This window comes from Amphiprion ocellaris, chromosome 10 (assembly GCF_022539595.1).
Source record: "Amphiprion ocellaris isolate individual 3 ecotype Okinawa chromosome 10, ASM2253959v1, whole genome shotgun sequence".
Lineage (NCBI taxonomy): Eukaryota > Metazoa > Chordata > Actinopteri > Pomacentridae > Amphiprion > Amphiprion ocellaris.
In genome coordinates this window covers 23,825,529-23,845,627 of record NC_072775.1, presented here as the reverse complement: position 1 = coordinate 23,845,627, position 20,099 = coordinate 23,825,529, and the positions used below count along the sequence as shown (strand labels likewise).

The 20,099-nt window shown below is 38.2% G+C and overlaps 2 protein-coding genes across 4 annotated transcripts in view; one reads left to right on the top strand and one right to left on the bottom strand.

The window, feature by feature from the left end:
- Window positions 1–17,104, top strand: part of LOC111566816 (epidermal growth factor receptor substrate 15-like 1) — a 26,293-nt gene extending 9,189 nt beyond the window's left edge. For 2 of the 3 annotated variants that reach the window (XM_055014614.1, XM_055014615.1), the window contains one exon: window positions 3,815–4,874. In XM_055014614.1, the coding sequence (XP_054870589.1) occupies window positions 3,815–3,937 (123 nt within the window). In that variant the 3' untranslated portion in view covers window positions 3,938–4,874. Of the gene's footprint in view, window positions 1–3,814; window positions 4,875–16,686 lie in introns of those variants that run through there. The other variant, XM_055014616.1, reaches the window with a different exon arrangement.
- Window positions 8,368–20,099, bottom strand: shhb (sonic hedgehog signaling molecule b). The gene is made up of 3 exons (XM_023261652.3): window positions 19,658–20,099; window positions 15,918–16,179; window positions 8,368–13,936 (listed from the first exon to the last, which is right to left on the bottom strand). The coding sequence occupies exons 1-3, from the start codon at window positions 19,976–19,978 to the stop codon at window positions 13,266–13,268; spliced, it is 1,254 nt and encodes a 417-aa protein (XP_023117420.2). The 5' UTR covers window positions 19,979–20,099; the 3' UTR covers window positions 8,368–13,265.

Below are 20,099 nucleotides of genomic sequence, written 5' to 3'. Positions count from 1 at the left end.
CAGAGGAGTCAGGGAATGAACAAACAAAAGAGCCAGATTTGAACAGAATGATTCCTAGAAATGCAAACTTGGGTGAGCACAGTTGATGAGCTGGTAACTATTGCAAAAACATTTTTTTTTCTGCTTATTATTAAGACTCTGTGTACTTTTCTAAAGATCGTTAATTGTTTGGCTGAGAGTACATGGACATATTATTAGTTGTACAACAGGAAACAGTGTAGGGAGCGTCCACAGTCTGAATTATGGACTCACTGATGTCAGTGAGAGATTATTACACAGAGCTATGTGATTTATGTGCACGCAGTTTCCATGAAAACGTACGTCCTGATAAGAGTCGAGGTCAATGTATGTTCTTTTCTTACACAAATCTCTCAGTTCATTATGGGAGACTAAGGAAAACATTGGAACTTATTGCAGTGGTGCTTGCATGAAATATTCATATTCTAGCTCATAACTCGTTCTTTTTTCTTAATCAGGATTACATAAGATCACCATAAATGTATCAACTGAAAAAAGCAAAACCCATCCCAGAGAATAACAGGGTATCAGTGTGCACGTAAACACAGTCAGTGGAGCTTTGTTAATAGAGCTTGATGATTTTGAATGGAACATTATGGTTTCAGTCCTGCCTCTTTGATTAACCCTTAGCATTTGTCCTCATCCTAAGAAGGGACATCTGTATTTAGTGTGTCCTTGTAATGGAAACAAAGTGTGAGGAAGGGGGAGAAAACCATGTGCAAACATTATGTGCTTCCTCTAATATGAACTGCATCACTGAGTACACTGCACAGATTAATTAGGCATTGGTCACTGTGTTTGTTTTCCCATTCTGTCCAGCAACTTCTCCATCTGAAACAAAATCCACTCAAAAAAAAGGGAAAATATTGTTGCAAAGCTCATCAATATACTGGTCATTTTTGGGAGACTTTTTTTATCACCTCTGACCCCAGTCATGAATTAGACAATACTATATCAGTGTAAACATATTCATAGACACAAAGGAGCAGGGGACATTGATATGGAGAAGTGTGCTTTGAATGAAAATCAGACATTTAGAGCAATAAAAGGTTGTGTTTCCAGTTGCTGATAGGATCAGTTATAAAATAAAAAAAAATGTGTTACGTTCAGTCTTCCAGTAGTAAGGCAAGCACATCACATTCATTTAGATACCAGAAGGTGATTCAATAGGTCTGTATGATGGATGAGAATCAGCTCTGGGGTTTAAAGCAATCAGTATCTGTTACACTAAATGGCCAAACATATGTGGACATCCATCTGTAAAGCATATATGTGATAGCTGAGCATTTCTTTTCAATATTCTGGGCATTAATTTTTTGCTATAATTCCCTCCACATGTTTGGAAAATCTCCCCCCAAGATTAGGAATGAGCCATTCCTATTCTTCCAATAAAGCTAAGGTGAGGTTGCCGATAAGCCTTGGCTCTAGTCCAGTTTATCACTGAGGTAATGGATGGGATTAAGGGTTAATACACTTGTGCATCATTGTTTTGGTGTTCAGGTCCAGCTGCCAACTTTTTTTTTCTATGTGTTGTGACAAACTGTGCTACTTTCTCAGCACCCGAAAGCAGATGGAGTTTGCAAGTAGCTGGTGAACATAGTGGATCAGTCAGCAGTTCAAGAGACAGGTGTTGGTGGAGAGCAAATCAGACCGAAAGTTCAGCTGGAATTTATTCCTCATTGGAAATGTGACTCCAAAATAAATGCTTGCGTTCCTTTGCAGCTGAATTCAAACTTATTTTAAAAAAACATTTATGATTACATAAATAACTACAAATACAGCCTCAGGGTTTTTTTTGTACGTAAAGAAGTTTTTATTTATTTTTTTTATTTGACTAAAATGTAAAATGATAAAACGAATTTGCCAGGTTTTCCTTCTGATATCTGTATATGCACAGAGGAAAAGTTCAAAGCTGATTTAATGCAATGATCACCTGATCACTCCACAGCCTGCTTTTACTATCAGTATTATTTAAAGTATTTTCACATACTTGCCTTTCATTATATTTATTATAATGCAGCAATAAAACATTTCATTGAATTCCAACCTGGTTGTATGAATTTGTAGGTTGTATGAACAACCTGATTTTTGCCTGTTTCTTTAGAAAGTGGAATTTAACAAATATTTATGTTGCTGGGCAATTATATGCTTGGAAGCTACAATGCAGAAAAGACTTGAGGACTCTAGCATTGAAACCTGAAGGTTACTAAAAGATTCAGTTAGTTCCTTTAGCTAGTTCACAGCATAGAGTATGTATGACAAAGCACCTGCTCACTTCACTTCAGTGTTTCTGTTTTTAATTCTCTCAGATGAGTACTAGATACTTTTAACGAGTGCTGCATGCTTTTAACAGAACTTACATACTTCAATGTTAGATAACCTTAACAAGTGCCAGATATAAGTGTTAGATGCTAGCTGCCGGAGAACTATTTACTTTTAGTCAGTGTTATCTACTTTTAACCAGTGCGAGATGCTTTAAACTAAAGCTTGGTACTTTTAATGAATACTTACCTTCGTGTTCGATATCTTTAACTATTGCTAGACATTTTAAACAAGAGTTACACACTACCTGCCTAAGTGCTAATTACTCTTAGCAAGTATTAGATACCTTTAACGAGTTCTACATGCTTTTAATAGGAGTTACATAGGGTTCAGGGTTTAAGGAGTTTACTACAAAAACATGCTAGATGTTTTTCACAAATGTTAGATACTTTTAATGAGAGTTATATTCTAATTGCCAGAGTGCTACTTACTCTTAGGAAGTATTAGATACTTTTAATAAGTGCTACATGCTTTTAACAGGAGTTATATACTTTTAAAGACTTTTAGATACCTCTAGTGCTTGCTAGATACTTTTCATAAGTGTTAGATACCTTTAACAAGTGCTAGATACTTTGAGCAGGTGTTAGATACTTTTAATTAGTGTTATATGCTAACTGCCAGAGTGCTATTTACTTATAGCAAGTATTAGATACTTTTAATAAGTGCTACATGATTTAAACAGGTGTTATATACTTTTAATGAGTGTTAGATGCTAACTATATTTTCAGCAAGTATTAGACATTAGACATTTTGAAAGAGTGCTAGATACTTGAAACAAGAGCCAAATACTTTTAGCAAATGTTAAATGCTAACTAAGTGCTAATCACTTTCAGTAAAGTATTACATACTTTTAAGGGGCGCTACATGCTTTTTACTGGTGTTGTACACTTTTAAGCAGTGTTAGATAGTTTCAACAAGTGCCAAATACTTTTCAAGAGTGCCAGACACTTTACACGACTGGTGTATGCTAACTGCCCTAGTGTTAGATACTTTATATTGTGATGGCAGTTGCTACACACATTTGTGTGTATATTCTTAAATTTTGTGTTTTTAATGTCCTGGTGTATATTTTTTTCTTCTTTTCTTCTTATTTATATTATATATATAGTGTGTTTAGCTTATGTCTTGAATTTATAGATGTGTTCTCTTGATTTTTCTTACAGTCACTTTGCTGCTGTGCAAATTTCCCCCTTGTGGGGACAGATAAAGGATATTCTATTCTATTCTATTCTATTCTCTTCTCTTCTCTTCTCTTCTATTCTATTCTATTCTACCTGGTATGGATTTAACCAACCTAGTGTTTTACAGCAGCTGAAATTACCAGCTGAATATTTGTAGGCATGTAAGCAATTAACACCAGGGTTAGGGGAAAAATAGTGTAACTAACAAGACCAGCACACCAGTAAAATTCCTGAACTTTTGCATAACCTGTCCTTGCCTGTGGTATGCTAACCATGTCAATATTGTACTACAGAAGCTGACCTTCTATCTGCAGTTAATGATCGAAGCCCAGCTCATGAGACAACCACCGACTCAGTCACCAACAATCTCTTATAAACCCGTGTTCTTTGAAAACTGTAAAACTTTTTATACGTGACCCACTGCTTCAAATATTGCTGCTGTCTGTCTGATGCATCTGTACTTTCCTTATTCTAGTTTTATATTAGTTTATTTAATTCTCATGTTTTATTTGTCTTATATTTTTTCTTTTTTTTGTTGTCTTAACTGTTTTTCTGCCTCAGGAGCACACATCAAATTTCATTATTTTTTGTCTAACCTCAATATAATGACAACAAAGCTACTACTTAACTACTATAAACTCTGTATTTCAGAAATGTTATATTCTAACCATGTTTTGATGTGGACATCAAGTTTGGTCTGATTTATTACACAAAGCACAATTATCTGTAACTGCTTTGGTTATTCAGAAGGTTCCGTAGTATCTGGATTTTGAATGTATTACTTTCCCTTGTAGTGTGACAGTTTGGGAGATTATTAGGTAGGTGATAACTGGTAGCACTGCACAGCAATGTATCAGAAAATCAACAATGTGCTTCAACAGGTTTAATGCTGAAGATTAAACTAAAGTAACTCCAACAATGACACACGTATTTGACCCAGAGCAGTAGTCTTATATTGTCATTTAGTCATTGTTGTATATTGAAGAAAATGTCTAAAAATGCGCTCTGTGTGGAATATAGTTGCCATTAGAGAGAAGTACGATTTCTCTATTCCCATTTTAATATAAATACTAAAAGATTTCACTCTTGAGTGACCCCAGTATTACTCCTGACCTGACACTACTCGGTTGTCAATTAAAAATTCCATTTACAAAATTAATTACTGGTACAAACCAGCATCTCCCTACAAACAGCATGTGTCAGAATTAATTGATGCAGAATTCTGGAGTAGGTTAATCACACTGAATGCAACAAGCCTCTGAATATGCAAAAATAATGAAGCAAGTTCAGGTTGTTTTGACACCTTACTCCAAAAATTGGTCTTTCGACAAATAAATACTAACATGTACCAAGGGTTGTGTTCCATTATTCAGTGTCCATGGTGAATAACGCCTGAAATTTAATAATGAATGAAATGTGTAGTTACGGGGAAAACAAGCTAAAAATTGATGGAGGTCAAACTGACCTTGTGGGGCGTAAAGCAGAATTAACCCTACCAGCATGAACAGAAGACCTTGTGGATGAGTCAGAACAGATCCACAGCAGGGTCACGGATCTGGTTTAAACTAAACATCCTGACATGGTTGTGTCCACAGGCACAGCTGAATGGTGTTTTCTAATAGTCTCACTGCACTCAGCATTCAGTTTAAAGGTGAAGGTTTAAGGTTTCACTCACACACATACAATGAACACCAGCTGTGACTGAAGTTGTTACAGAGACAGAAAGAGAGAGAGGGTACATCACGTCTGTCACTAATATAAATGTGAAACTGCCACTGTGTGGATATTCTTCAGTAAAATCAGCTTAAGCATGCATTTGCATTTTAATGCATTTGAATATCAAAAATAAAAAAGTGCAGAATAATAATAGTCTGTTCTATTTCTGTTTCTTCTGAGGCTCACACTTTTGTCTGAGTAGGAGAAAACTCCACTCCACCTGAGATTAACTAAATAATTTTAATGTTGAAGGAGGCTGAACGACTCTTTAACCATCAATCATACTGTAATAAACAAGCCAGTCACAGGCTCTCATGTCTTGCTCACAAACTCATTTTCATGTCTAATAAATGTAGTTCATCCAAAAGCAGAGTTTCAGGAAATCTAGCTGAGTTCAGCTGTAAAGTCTATGATCATTACTCAGTAACAGTGCTTGGATACTGCTATGTTCTCCAGCAGTTCTTAAGTCAATCTGTTCTGTGATTTCATGAAACATGAAATGCAAATTATGTTTATACTCTAGTTTCTAGTTCCTTGGTTGTATCCAGTGGTTGTTTGAGTTACTGTTGCCTTTCTATCATCTCCAACCAGTCTGCCCATTGTCCTCTGACCTCTCACATCAACAAGGCATTTTGGTCCAAATAGCTGCTGCTCACAGGATATTTTCTGGTTTTGGGTCCATTTTCTGTAAACTCTAGAGATAGTTGTGTGTGAAAATCCCAGTAGATCAGCAGTTTCTAAAATACTCATACCAGCCCGTCTGCCACCAACAGCCATGCCACATTCAAGTCATTTAAATCCCCTTTCTTCCCCATTCTGATGCTCGATTTGAACTTCAACCAGTCGTCTTGACCACGTCTACATGCCTAAATGCATTGAGTTGTGGCCATGTGATCGGCTGATTAGCTATTTGTATTAACAAGCAGTTGAACAGGTGTACCTAATAAAGTGGCCAGTGAGTGTAGCTCTGCGTCTTATATATTGTCCAATTTATTTAAGTTACTATTTTTTTTAAGCTTATTTTCTGTAAAATTTGAATGTTTGGACTGATGCTGGTTAATAAAGTCATGCCAGAGAGTCAGAATCGTTTCAATGTCAAAGGAGCAATTTCAGCTTAGCCAGAAAGTTAACTTGCCCTGGAATAATTTAGTTTCTCAGCCAAGATCAATAAGTGACCTTCAACTATGTTGAATTTGCCTTTTGAACTGAAAAAAAAAAGTTGACAGTAAGTCAGACTAACTGATAAAAGGCTGCTTTATGGAACAGAGCGCTGGTCTGCAATCATCCAGGTCTGTGTCATGTGTGTGTTCACATTTGGTGTGTGAGATGCAGGTGGGGATTTCAAATTAAAAACAGTCTTAACATATTTGACTGGGATTTGGGCACTGGGTCAGGTGTGAGGACAACTCTAGTCTGGTCATAAATGTACCATGTTTTATTTTCCAAGATTGGTCATTTTAATCCTGTAAAACTCTTTACTATTATTTTGTCTTTGTTGGGTTTTTTCCCAGATATTTATTAGATATTGATTTGGCAGGATGGATGAATAGCCCCCAAACCTTTGTGACATTTTCTTGTCTGCATTTCTAGGAGGAGCAACATCAGCACACATCTAAGACTAGTAAACAGCGCCATCTATTGGCTATCCTACCATGCAACAAGGGTGTTTGTATGTGGTCCTCCAGCAGCTTCATATTGTGTCAAAGTATGTAGTCACTGAATTCGAAAGCACACCACACGGTTCTCTGAGCTTACCGAGCCAATCAGCTGGTCCAGTGGACGAACTTCTACAGAATTTACTGACCCTGTTACTGAACAAGCCCCATATCTTGTTGTAGAGAGAGAGAGTTGCATATGAACTGTACACAGCATTAATGTGGCTACATACATATCAGTGATGATCGTACCAAGAATTTCATGCTGATATTTGTATTTGTCAAAACTAGACACCAGCAAATATTCGCTCCTTTGCCCATTTACTACAGTTGAAGCTGATTCAATTGTGAAATGTAGATAAACATATCTAACACCTGTACTTTGTAAACATCTGCATTAATACTGTCAGTGATCACACAGATTTCTCAAGTCCTAAAGCTGATCTTGTCCATTTGTAGTATATTTGCAGAGGTTCATAAGTACTATATAAGAAATCTCATGTTGATACAGTCAAAGTCCAAAAATTAGAAGTAGCTCTGCTGCTTTTCAAATTATGCAAATGAGCAACAATCCATCATGGTGGACTTTTTTGTTCCAAAAGTTTTTTAAAGCACATTGAGATGGAGTTCAGTGTCAACTTTCAGTCAGTCAGACTTACAGGATGAGGGGCATTGCTTTTCTCAAACTGAATTTTGTGGTCTGATCATAGTGCCACCTTGTGGCTGACAGTGTTTCTTTGGAAGCATTTTCACATCATTTCCAGTCACTGGGCCAAGTTTGTTATTTCAAGCTCATTATAGCTCTTGACAATTTGAAGGAAGGAAAATAATAATAATAAATTAGCACAAACTCACCAGGTTCTACTGCTTTATGGTTTGAATCCTAATAATGATAACAGGAAACCAGCTCAAACTCAATAGGGTTCAAACCATAAAGCAAGATACAGATACAAATACAGTTTTACAGATACAAGCTTTAATTATGTATTTGTTGATTGTGTGATGTATCATTTTTTATGCGATTGTTTACATTTTTATCCCTGAAACTGTCTTAGGGTATTCTACCCTTTCTGCCTCTTAATCCTAATAAACCAAGGCTATAAATACTAAGTCATGACAAACAAAAAAATGAAACGAAATTAGGAATCCTGTATCTGACATGGAAGTGAAGTTCCTGTAATGACTAAACTTAGGAGCGGTTGCTTAACTGATCTGCACAATACTCCTGAGCAGGCACTGCTTGGTGTTCCATACATACATACATCGGGATTTCAGAATCCAAAATTGGCTCGAATGCTGTCAATATTGTTATGACCTTGGTATTATATTAATCTTTACACCCCTTAATTCAGCAATATATTACATTTAGGGTGACTGAACTGTGGGCTGTCTTCCTGATAGACATTAACCAAATTAAGTAATTCTTATGAATTGTTTTGTCCAACCAGTTATTAGTTTAAGGTCGATATCCAGTGTATAAAAAAATAATTTATTGATGTCGTACTGTATATCCATTAATGAAAATATAATTGATCCTAACAGTCAGTCATAACAATCACAATAACTCAGTCTTTTACTACACTTAAATACACTGATCATTCAGAATGGGTTTTAGACCCAGAAACACTGACGGTTCTAACATGTCCATATATCGCATAGGCCAAAGATGTTAGACAGAAAAATAATAAATAAACATGTTATCAGTGTTGGAACAGCAAAATCCTTTTCCAACCCACTGGCATTCTTCATTCCTGTCTCTCTTCCTGACAGACCAATTCACTAAATGATAAACACTGTATGCTCAAACTGGACTCAGAAACATAGAACATTATACACCGATCAGCCACAACATTATGACCACTGACAGGTGGAGTGAAAAACATCGATCATCTTGTTTTAATGCAACATTCTGCTGGGAAACCTTGAGTCCTGACATTCATGTGGATGTTTGACGTGTACCACCCACCTAAACATTGCAAGTCAAGCAACCCCTCGACCCCTCGACCCCCCATATCAACAGCAGGTCCTTGATGCCAGGTGACACCCTCAGCAGGACAATGCACCCCTGCAACCCACAGAACCCACAGAATTCACTGCCACCATCCTGGTGACACAGAACATCCCCAGAGGTCCTGTGTTCATGCCCCACTGGGTCAGAGGAGTTTTAGCAGCATAAAGGGGACCAACACAATATTAGGCAGGTGGTCATAATGTTATGCCTGAAAGGTGTACAACATACACTACCATTCAAAAAGTTGGGGTCGCCCAGACAATTTCAAGTTTTCATGAAAACTCACACTTTTATTCTTGTGCTAACATAATTGCACAAGAGTTTTCTAATCATCAATTAGCCTTTCAATACCATTAGCTAACACAATGTAGCATTAGAACACAGGAGTGATGGTTGCTGGAAATGTTCCTCTGTATCCCTATGGAGATATTCCATTAAAAATCAGCTGTTTCCAGCTAGAATAGTCATTTACCACATTAACAATGTCTAGACTGGATTTCTCAGTCATTTAATGTTATCTTCATAGAAAGAAAAAAATGTTTTTCATTCAAAAATAAGAACATTTCTAAGTGACCCCAAACTTTTGAACGGTAGTGTAAGTGAACACAAACCAGTGCACCATTACTTAAATGTCAAACTATTCATAACAGTGTCACCTCTCAATAACTGCATTTTCCTAAGTTGAACAGTTTAGCATTTCCTCTGATGAATAATCAAAAACAAATACTATAGAAAGACTACACTAAAATACACGCATCACAATAATAACAATAATAACTTACTGCAACAAAACTGAATACATCCGTGTGCAGTGATCATTGACAGACAAGTTTAAAATCTTGTTTTTCTTGAAACAAAATGACATGTGATTTTAAATCAGCCTGACTGCACTAACATGTTGATCAGGAAACGTGTGAAAACTAGAGGTTTCTCAGTTTCAAACTTATGGGCTGTGTCTTTCTGCATGTCTGCATCATGGCTGCTCATGAAAAAAAAATGTCAAGAAGTTTGACAAAATCTGACATGTGAGTTGACAAACAAAGAAAAAAAAGGATGATCACTTACCAAGAAGTAATCAGGAGGTATAGAATGGGTCGTAGAGTCACTAGTCTGACTCATTGAACGTAGACTTTGGGAATAAGCCTTGCTGTTTCAGACCACGTGGCTTTCTCCTCCCCTTTTACTATCTATTGTTTTCAAAATCCTCTTAGCAATGGGAAACAACAACAACCTCAGAGCAGCATCCTACATATCCGAAAATGGAAAGTTTTGCCAAGGATTTGGTTAATGTAATAACGTAGGCATGCTTGGTCATTTTGATGAATTAGCTACTTCAGTTACAGTGCTCGTCTCATTATGTGCAAATGTTCAAATAAAACAGTTCCCTGGTCACTAGTTTGCAGTTGCTAGTTGCTGCAAACTTGGCTTAGAACAGCCCAATACAATTGTGACTGGTTAATAGAAATCCAAACAAGTAATTTCATTCAAAAAGGTAAACCTTCATGTATTTCTGTTATTCCATATCAGTTGCATGTAATTTGAAATTTTAATTTTGATGGTAATTACTTTTCGCTAATAAAAATCAAAAATCCAGTCTCATAATTTTAAAACATGTCCTTTGATCAATCCAACAAAGTATTAACAATACAGAAAAGTCCAGCTTCTGAAAAGTTTGCTCATTTACACACTCTTTATACACTCTTTATATTTGTTCCTCTAATTTGGTCTTTTGTCTCCTTAACCATGAATTACTGTATCAATGCAGTGTGGCATGAAGGCCACCAGCCTGTGTTACTGCTTAGGTGCTATTGAAGTCTAGGCTGCTTTGATAGCCTTCAGTTCTTCTGTATTTTTAGGTCATCTTCAGGTCAGTTGAGTTGCCTGGCCAATCAAGCACAGTAATATCATAATCAGCAAACCATTTGGTAGTAGTTTTGGCTCTGTGAGCAGGTGCTATGTTTGAAAGGGAAACCAATATCTCCATAAAGATTGTCAGCAGATGGAGGTGAAGTGCTCTAAAGTCTCCTGGTGGACACTCTGTTGACTTTGGACTTGATAAAACACAGTGGACCAACACCAGCAGATGACATGACTGTGGAAACTTCACACTGGGCTTCAAATACCTTGGATTCTGTGTCTCTTCACTCTTCCTCCAGAATCTAGGATCTTAAATTCCAAATGAAATATAAAATTTACTTTCATCTGAAAAAAAAAAGTTTTTGGCCCACTGAGCAGAAGTCCGGCTGTTTTTCTCCTCAGACCAGGTAGGACCTTCTGATGTCTCTGGTTCAGGAATGTCTTGATATTAGGTTCTAAAGTGGCTCTTGACACCAGCTTCAGTCCACTGCTTGTGGACTTCCCCCAAGGTCTTGCATCTACTTTTCTTGCAACTTTCTCTGTTGCTTGTGCACCTTCTCCTGCCACACTTTTCCCTTCCAGTCAACTTGCCTTTAATATACTTCAATACAGCAATCTGCCAACAGCCAGCCTTTTCAGTAATGACCTTCTGTAGTCTACCCTCCTTGTGGAGGGTGTTGATGATCGTCTTCTGGAAAATTTCCCAAGTCAGTAGTCTTCCCCATGATTGTGGTTGCATGTACTGAACTAGACCAAGAGATACAGTATTCATACTGTTTGAATACTAATTTAGACAAACCTGAAATGAAATATGCTCATACTTTGAGATACTTGATTTCTGATTTTCAAGAGCTATAAGCAATAACATTGAAAAAAAATATGGCTTGAAATATTTCACTTCATGTGCAATGAATATAGAATATGCAACAGTCAATCTTTTTGAATTAAATTACAAAAATAAACTTTTTTACAATTTTCATTTTTTTTTAGCTCCAGGTGTAGAGTTGCAATGATAATCTTAATGAATTATTGAATAGTAAAGTAAGGTTGTATAATGCTTTTAAATTTATGCTATATTTCCCCTACACAATTCTGCCCAGTGTTAACAGTATGATGATTTACCACTGTACATAACAATGCAGTAACATTTTACTAATCTGCTTTTTACTTTTATCTAAGCACATGTTTCCAGTAATTTTACTTTAAATTTCTTGATGTGAAAAAACTCTTTCACTCAAGTAAAATACTGATTTCTTTTTCAGTCTCTCACAAAGAAGAACGATCATATGGCATTTGTCAACACCTAAGTTCAAATGAAATTATTCAAATTCATTCTTATTATTAAACAATTGTATTGTACTTAAAACATGACTTGCATGAAAGTATGGGCTTAAACCTTTTATAGAGCTTAAATAGTAACTCATGTTACAATCTAGGTGTTATTTTTGTGATTTTGTCATTTTTTCCTCCATAAAATGAACACTAGACTCAAGTATTTGCTGAAATTAAAAAAAAATGGTCAATGAGTGAGGTCACTCTAAGGAAATGAAACAAGAAGTCACTAGCAGAACACCTCTAAACAAACTAATTTAGGCAAATTTATTTGCAAGAGAAAACAAAAGTGAAGATGACCCAAATTGAATCCTGAAAAACAGAATTTTCACAAATTGCAATCTAGCTATAGCATATAAAAAATCAGATTATAAAGTAACATGTGTGCTGCTTTAAGGCCAATTCATGCATTCTGCGTCCACGTACCTGCAAGGTCCACAGTGGTGTGCATGACGTGAATTTTGTCATCTACTCAAGTCCATGAGTGTCTGCGTGGACACCTCTGCAGATGTTCACATGGGGCCCAAAATTTGAGATTGTGTGGACTGCAAGCACACTAACTGCATACTTATTACGTCCACAAAAGGTTGTCAAAACAAAACGCTTGTTATTAGGAAAGGCTGTGCAAAGAGATTTTCTCTCATCCACACCTCTATACTTCGTCACTGGAAGAGTTCTAATAGAAGGTGTCACCACCTGACTTTGGAGTGTGCTTTCCATCAACGGTGCCTGGAAACAGCTGAGAAGGTTTAAAAATCTTCAGAAATCATCTACTGTGCATGGGACAGAAGGGCAACCAACTCCAGCCCAGGCTGTTCTATAGAATTTGCACTCCTTAGGAATAATCTTACTTACGTGGAGCTATAAGCCAGTCTGTAACCAGCGGCAATACCTTCTAAAAGTCACAGCCAAACTTTCAGAAACCTCTGTGTGTGTGCATGTGTGTCTGTGTGTGTGTTTTGTTTACTTGCCATGTGGCTACTGTGACCATGTGAAAAGCAGGCTGATGCATAACCTATATTTGTATGAATGGAACTGCATGCCCTGTCTGCATTCAAAGTCAGTATCAGAGGAAACCATGTTTTGGCCTTTAAAGAAATTCTTTAAAATGCGATACATCTCTCTTTGATTGCATTGTGTGAATGTACAATTTATTAAAGCATACAGTATATCTCAGCTTTGCGGGTGAAAAGAGCTCCTATCCAGAAGCCAACTTCCCACATAGTAGAGGAGCTCTGGGTACCAGTGGACACCATCTGCTTGGTGCACACTGCTGAGTTCTTTTACCATCCCAAATAGTGACAAGAATGAGTGCCACAGTCTAACTGGTGTGAAAACCCAGTGTGCAAGGTCATGATCCTCAACTACTGCATAGCAGGATGCCAAAACCCGGTCAACTATGATGGTTCCATGAGATGTCATAGGTGCATAAGATCCTTCATACTTCTCCACATAAACCCTTGTTACTCTGGCAGGGATGAGGTATTCCGACTGGTCATTCCCAACAACAAGAAGCCACTGTCCTGGTTTTACATTACTCGCGAACACGGCACGAATGCTGCTGCTGTTGGTACTGTTGTTCATTACAAAAACAAGGTGAGCTGGAGTCATTTTCAGTCTATGACATGGCTCATCAGTCTCCAGGACATGGAACTCTCTTGAAATCTGTTGATCCTGGTCTATGAACATAAGGAAGTCACTGGGAACCAGGTTTCCTCTTTGATCAGCAGCCAGCACCTTGTCCCCCACCTGGAGGTCCTTCAGTTGTTTCGTGTTTCCTTCTGCTAGGATCACCATAGAAGAACCAGGGAAGCATCCTCCAGACTTAGCAGCCACAGAGTTTTCTGGAAGAGTCATAACATTATCAATTAATAACTTAATAACGTATTTGTTATCTATGCATCTATCCATGTATCTGTGTGTATATACACATAGATACATATGATACATACAATAAATTTTCTTTCTGTATAAGGATTGAATAATTGTGTTCTAGTTATAGTACATTTTCAAGATGAGAGTTATTCATTTCAGAAGAGCCACTATGACATCATCCATGCCCATTATGTCAAATAGATGGCAGGTTGGGTGGTCCAGTGATTAGGTGCAGAGTGAAATGCCTCTACAACTACTAGTTGGATTGGTCTGACACTTTGTACAGATATCCAGGAGAATAATGTTAATGGTTTTGGCAGCCCTTGGCAGTTACTCTAGCACTACAGCAAGTCAAACTTTTCAGATATGCAGTGAAATTTAAAGCACTGTAGTATAAACATCTTTGTATAGCAGCTCACGTGGTTGTAGATTAAAGCTACAAAACGACATCAAAGTCTCTTACATCCAAGGCCTTACCAAACAAATTTGCCTAATTTGTGTTAAGCTAGCCAGTATCAAGTAAATATCTGTGCATGTCACAGTATGATGGAGTTTTCAGTTTGATTTCTTTGGTTAGTAATGTTTTACAGTACGTGAACCAGCAATAATTGAGACTGCCAGAGTTGACAAAGGGAGCAACCATAGCCTCAGAGATGCAGTAGACCACAGGTGTAGCAGCATATCAGGTACTGACAACAAGAAGTGGGAGCAAACACCTCAGAGTTTGTGTAATTACTCTCACTGCCAGTGGGGGAGACAAAAGTTCAACACTGCAGGTAAATCACCAGACCATCACAAGCATGGGCTATACATCCATCCGCCACAACATTAAAACAACCTTCCTAATATTGTGTTGAATCCCTTGTGCCACCTAACCCACTCTGGATCCTTGGGACATGAACACGGGACCCTTAGTGGTGTCATGTGGTGTCTGGCATTAGGATGTTGGTCGAGGATCCTTTGGGCTGAGGATGGGGCAGCCATGGATTAGGCTTGTTATAGCATATCGCATGGACACTTCATGGGATTGGATGCGAGTACTTTGGAGGCACATTCAACACCTTGGATTGTTGGTTGTGTTCCTCACGCTGTTCCTGAGCAGTTTTTGTAGTGTAGTGGCAGCCACTGTCCTGCTGCAGAAGCCACTGCCTTGGAGGAATGCCAGTAACATGCAAAATTATGCCTTCTCTGCAACAAATTTAGGTGGTTAGCACATGTCAAAGTAACACCCACATGAATGCCTGGACCCATGGCTTTCCAGCAGAACATTCATCTGTAATGAAATGATCAAACTTCACCTATTAGTGATTTTAATGTTGAGGCTGACTGACGATAGAGACGGAGATACTCAAAAATTACACATTCCGTTGAGGTGATAGAAACATTGTGAAAGTGAAAATTGTTTGCTGTATTGTGACAGAACAAAAGCAGACAAAGTGTAAGGGACATGCTGAGAACAAAGTTTGCTGTGGTCTGATTGCATAAGACTGCAAATCTGTTTGTACTGTCGCTGTTCCAAATTCAAAGGTAGCAGTCAAAAGCCTGCTGTCGCTGAAAGGAGTAAGATGCAACAATTTTTAAAAAATGGAATCGTGAAACACATTTCAGACAATCTTTCCTCCGCAACAAAAAGTGAATTTGATGTTTACAGAAATAAAAGAGAGCTTGAGAGAGATGTTCAAATCCTACCCACTTCCTTGCCTCCCAGTGGCCAATCACTGCCGGAACGGGACATGGCTGTAAGTTTTTCAGTTTAGGAAATTATATATATTGTTGAATGTATTTCTTTCTATTAGGCCAGACAGGTTTCAGATGTTGCTTGAGGATCCAACAGTCACTTTGGTTGAAGCATGCCGACCCCTTTAGATTACGACTAAAAGTTGCACTAATTGTAATCGGACAACAATTACATCTGTCAGACTAATGTAGTGACAAATACAGTTCACCCACCTGCTTTCACAGAACAATGGATGTGGGCTTTGGACTCATAGTAGACCCAGTCAAAACCCGCTTCCACAGCCAGCCTGGACAGCATGCCATACTTGCTCTTATCCCTGTCTGAGGTGGTGATATCGACTGCGCGGCCCTCATAGTGAAGAGACTCTTCAGAATGATGGCCATCCTCATCCCAACCTTCTGTGACCCGAAGTTTAATCCCAGGCCACTGATTCATGACTGAAATAGCCAAAGAGTTCAGTTTGTCCTTACACCTCTGAAAGTGGAGAGACATGTCACATTCAGGTCATTACATATTACTTTAAAAACTGTGATTAAATTGTGTGAACATCTAATAATATAAATATTAGCAATGTTGCTGTATTCCCAGGTCTCATCTATTAACCTCCTACATTAAATAATATTGCTACCACTTGGAATGTTGGGCAAAAAAAAAAAGAAAAGAAAGTTAGACCCAAGATAAATTAACCTGGATTTATTATTTATCATTCATCAGTTTTTCTCATCTTTTATTTCATCATGTTTGGGTTTCCATCACACAACTTTACCGTAATTGTTCTTTGCTCTCATTAGTCCTATGTTCAGCAGCACTGGGTAGATGTTTGAAGTGAACACTGTCGCTTTGTTGTCTCAGAGAGCTTATATTTAAAATAGAATAAATCACCTGACTAGATCTAGACTTTGTGCATACCCTTATCACTGACATGCTATCACAAATCCACACATCTGCTTAACTCAATGTAACCATATCATCACTCTCCAGGATGGCAAAGTAGAATAATGACCAGGATGATCTCCAGCAACAACGAGGAGGACTGTTTGATGGAGATCACCCACCTGGAGGACTGGTGAAGAGACAACAGCCTCCTCCTGAACGTCAGCAAACCAAGGAGCTAATTATGGATTACAGCAAGAAGCAGCAGAGGACATACCATCCACTGGAAAGAGTGGAGCTTCAGATATCTGGGTGGTTAGATCACGCAGGACCTGACGCGGTCCTGTCACATTAATGGCCAAGAAGATTGCTAGTGAGCCCACCCACCCCAGCCACAGATTGTTCTCTCTGCTGCCATCAGGGCGGCGTTACCACTGCCTGAGGCAAACACAGAGAAGATGAAGAGGAGCTTCTTCCCACAGACTGACTGTCTGCTGATCATGAAACAACTGACTCAAAGGACAATCAGACCTGCAAATGCTGTTCCATATCCTGTTCATTTTTCGCCTTGTATAAATAATTATATATCTATATATCTATACACACGTGGACAAAATTGTTGGTACCCCTCAGTTAATGAAAGAAAAATCCACAATGGTCACAGAAATTATTTGAATCTGACAAAAGTAATAATAAATAAAAATTCTATGAAAATTAACAAATGAAAATCAGACATTGCTTTTGAAACATGGTTTAACAGAATTATTTTTAAAAATAAACCCATGAATCAGGCCTGGACAAAAATGATGATACTCTTAACTTAATATTTTGTTGCACAACCTTTTGAGACAATCACTGCAATCAAACCATTTGTGTAACTGTCAGTGAGACTTCTGCACCTCTCAGCAGATATTCTGGTCCACTCCTCATGAGCAGATTGCTCCATTTGTCTCAGGTTTGAAGGGTTCCTTCTCCAGACGCCACGTTTCAGCTCCTTCCACAGATGTTCAATAGGATTTAGATCAGGGCTCATAGAAGGCTACTTCAGAATAGTCCAATGTTTTCCTCTTAACCATTCTTGGCTGTTTTTAGCTGTGTTTTGGGTCATTATCATGTTGCAAGACCCATGACCTGCGACTGAGACCAAGCTTTCTGACACTGGGCAGCACATTTCTCTCTAGAATACCTTGATAGTCATGAGACTTCATTGTAACCTGCACAGATTCAAGACACCCTGTACCAGATGCAGCAAAGCAGCCCCAGAACATAACAGAGCCTCCTCCATGTTTCACAGTAGGGACAGTGTTCTTTTCTTCACATGCTTCATTTTTGCGTCTGTGAACATAGAGCTGATGTGCCTTGCCAAAAAGTTCCAGTTTTGTCTGGTCTGTCCATAGGACATTCTCCCAGAAGCTTTGTGGCTTGTCAACATGCAGTTTGGCAAATTCCAGTCTGACTTTTTTATGATTTGTTTTCAACAATGGTGTCCTTCTTGGTCGTCTCCCATGAAGTCCACTTTGGCTCAAACAACGATGGATGGTGCGATCTGACACTGATGTACCTTGACCTTGGAGTTCACCTTTAATGTCTTTAGAGGTTGTTTTGGGCTCTTTTCTTACCATTTGTATTATCCGTCTCTTCCATTTGTCATCAATTTTCCTCCTGCAGCCACATCCAGGGAGGTTGGCTACAGTCCCATGGATCTTAAATTTCTGAATAATATGTGCAACTGTTGTCACAGGAACATCAAGCTGCTTGGAGATGGTCTTATAGCCTTTACCTTTAACATGCTGGTCTATAATTTTCTTTCTAATCTCCTGAGACAACTCTCTCCTTGGCTTCCTCTGGTCCATGTTTAGTGTGGTACACACCATGTCACCAAACAGCACAGTGACTACTGTAACCCTATAAACAGGCAGACTGACTGATTACAAGTTTGTAGACACCTGTGATGCTAATTAGAGGACACACCTTGATTGAACATGTCCATATGGTCACATTATTTTCAGTCTTTTCTAGGGGTACCATCATTTTGTCCAGGCCTATTTCATGAGTTTATTTTTTGAAATAATTCTGTTGAACCACGGTTCAAAAGCAATGTCTGATTTTCATTGGTTAATTTTCAGAGAATTTTTATTTATTATTACTTTTGTCAGATTCAATTATTTCTGTGACCATTGTGGGTTTTTCTTTCATTAACTGAGGGGTACCAACAATTTTGTCCACGTGTATAGATATATAGATACACAATTATTTATACAAGGCGAAAAATGAACAGGATATGGAACAGCATTTGCAGGTCTGATTGTCCTTTGAGTCAATTTTGTCCACATGTGTATCTATCTATCTATCTATCTATCTATCTATCTATCTATCTGAATGTGATTGTTTGTCTCTATATGTAGCCCTGTGATAGATTGGTGACCTGTCTAGGGTGTCCTCTGCCGTCACCCTGTGACCATAATATATGGGTATATATATATATATATATATATATATTTACTACTGTTCAAAAGTTTGGGGTCATCCAGATAATATCATGTTTTACATGTCATGTGTTAACATAACTGTACAAGGGTTTTCTAATCATCAATGAGCCTTTCAACACCATTAGCTAACACAATGTAGCATTAGAACACAGGAGTGATGGTTGCTGGAAATGTTCCTCTGTACCCCTATGGAGATATTCCAATAAATATCAGTCGTTTCCAGCTAGAATAGTCATTTACCACATTAGAAATATCTAGACTGTATTTCTGATTCATTTAATGTTATCTTCATTGAAAAAAACTGCTTTTCTCTCAAAAATAAGGACATTTCTAAGTGACCCCAAACTTTTGAACGGTAGTGTATACTGTCACCTATATATATATATATATATATATATATATATACAGTGTAAAGAGTGCTACAGGGGTTCATTTATCGTCGTGGTTCTGGTGGCAGCTGAGGATGTCTAAAATATATCAGATAAAACAGAGACCAGTGCGCATTTGTGCTGCTTCACATCCCGCGGTCATTTATTTGGTCCATAGTAAACGTCCCACAATATGACAAAAACTCAAATATTGTTACCTACTTGTGTCATGAGCCGATCTGCGTTGGTGTTCTCCTCATCTTTAAAAATAATATCGGGGTTATAGTTGGGAGTCAGGTCCTTGAACCTTTCCGAGTTGCGGATGATCTTTCCTTCGTACTTGCCGCTGGCTCCCAGGGTTTTCTCAGCCACGTTGGGGATGAACTGTTTCAGAGCTAGTGGTGTCAGCTTCTTAGGGTGCCTCCGCTTCCCGTATCCCCTGCCCGGTCCACAGCCCCAGGAGGCGGAAGCCAGCAGCAGGCAGAGCAGCGTGGACAGCATCGCTCTCATCAGGACCATCTTTGACTGACGTGGAGGATCCATGCAGGATGAAGTCACGGTGCCTCGGATAGATGTCAATATGCGGTCCTTCCTTCCTTTCGAGGATTTTTCTCACTAAAATTCGAGCAGTTCAGGAGCCATAACTACTGTAGGTCCATCTGCC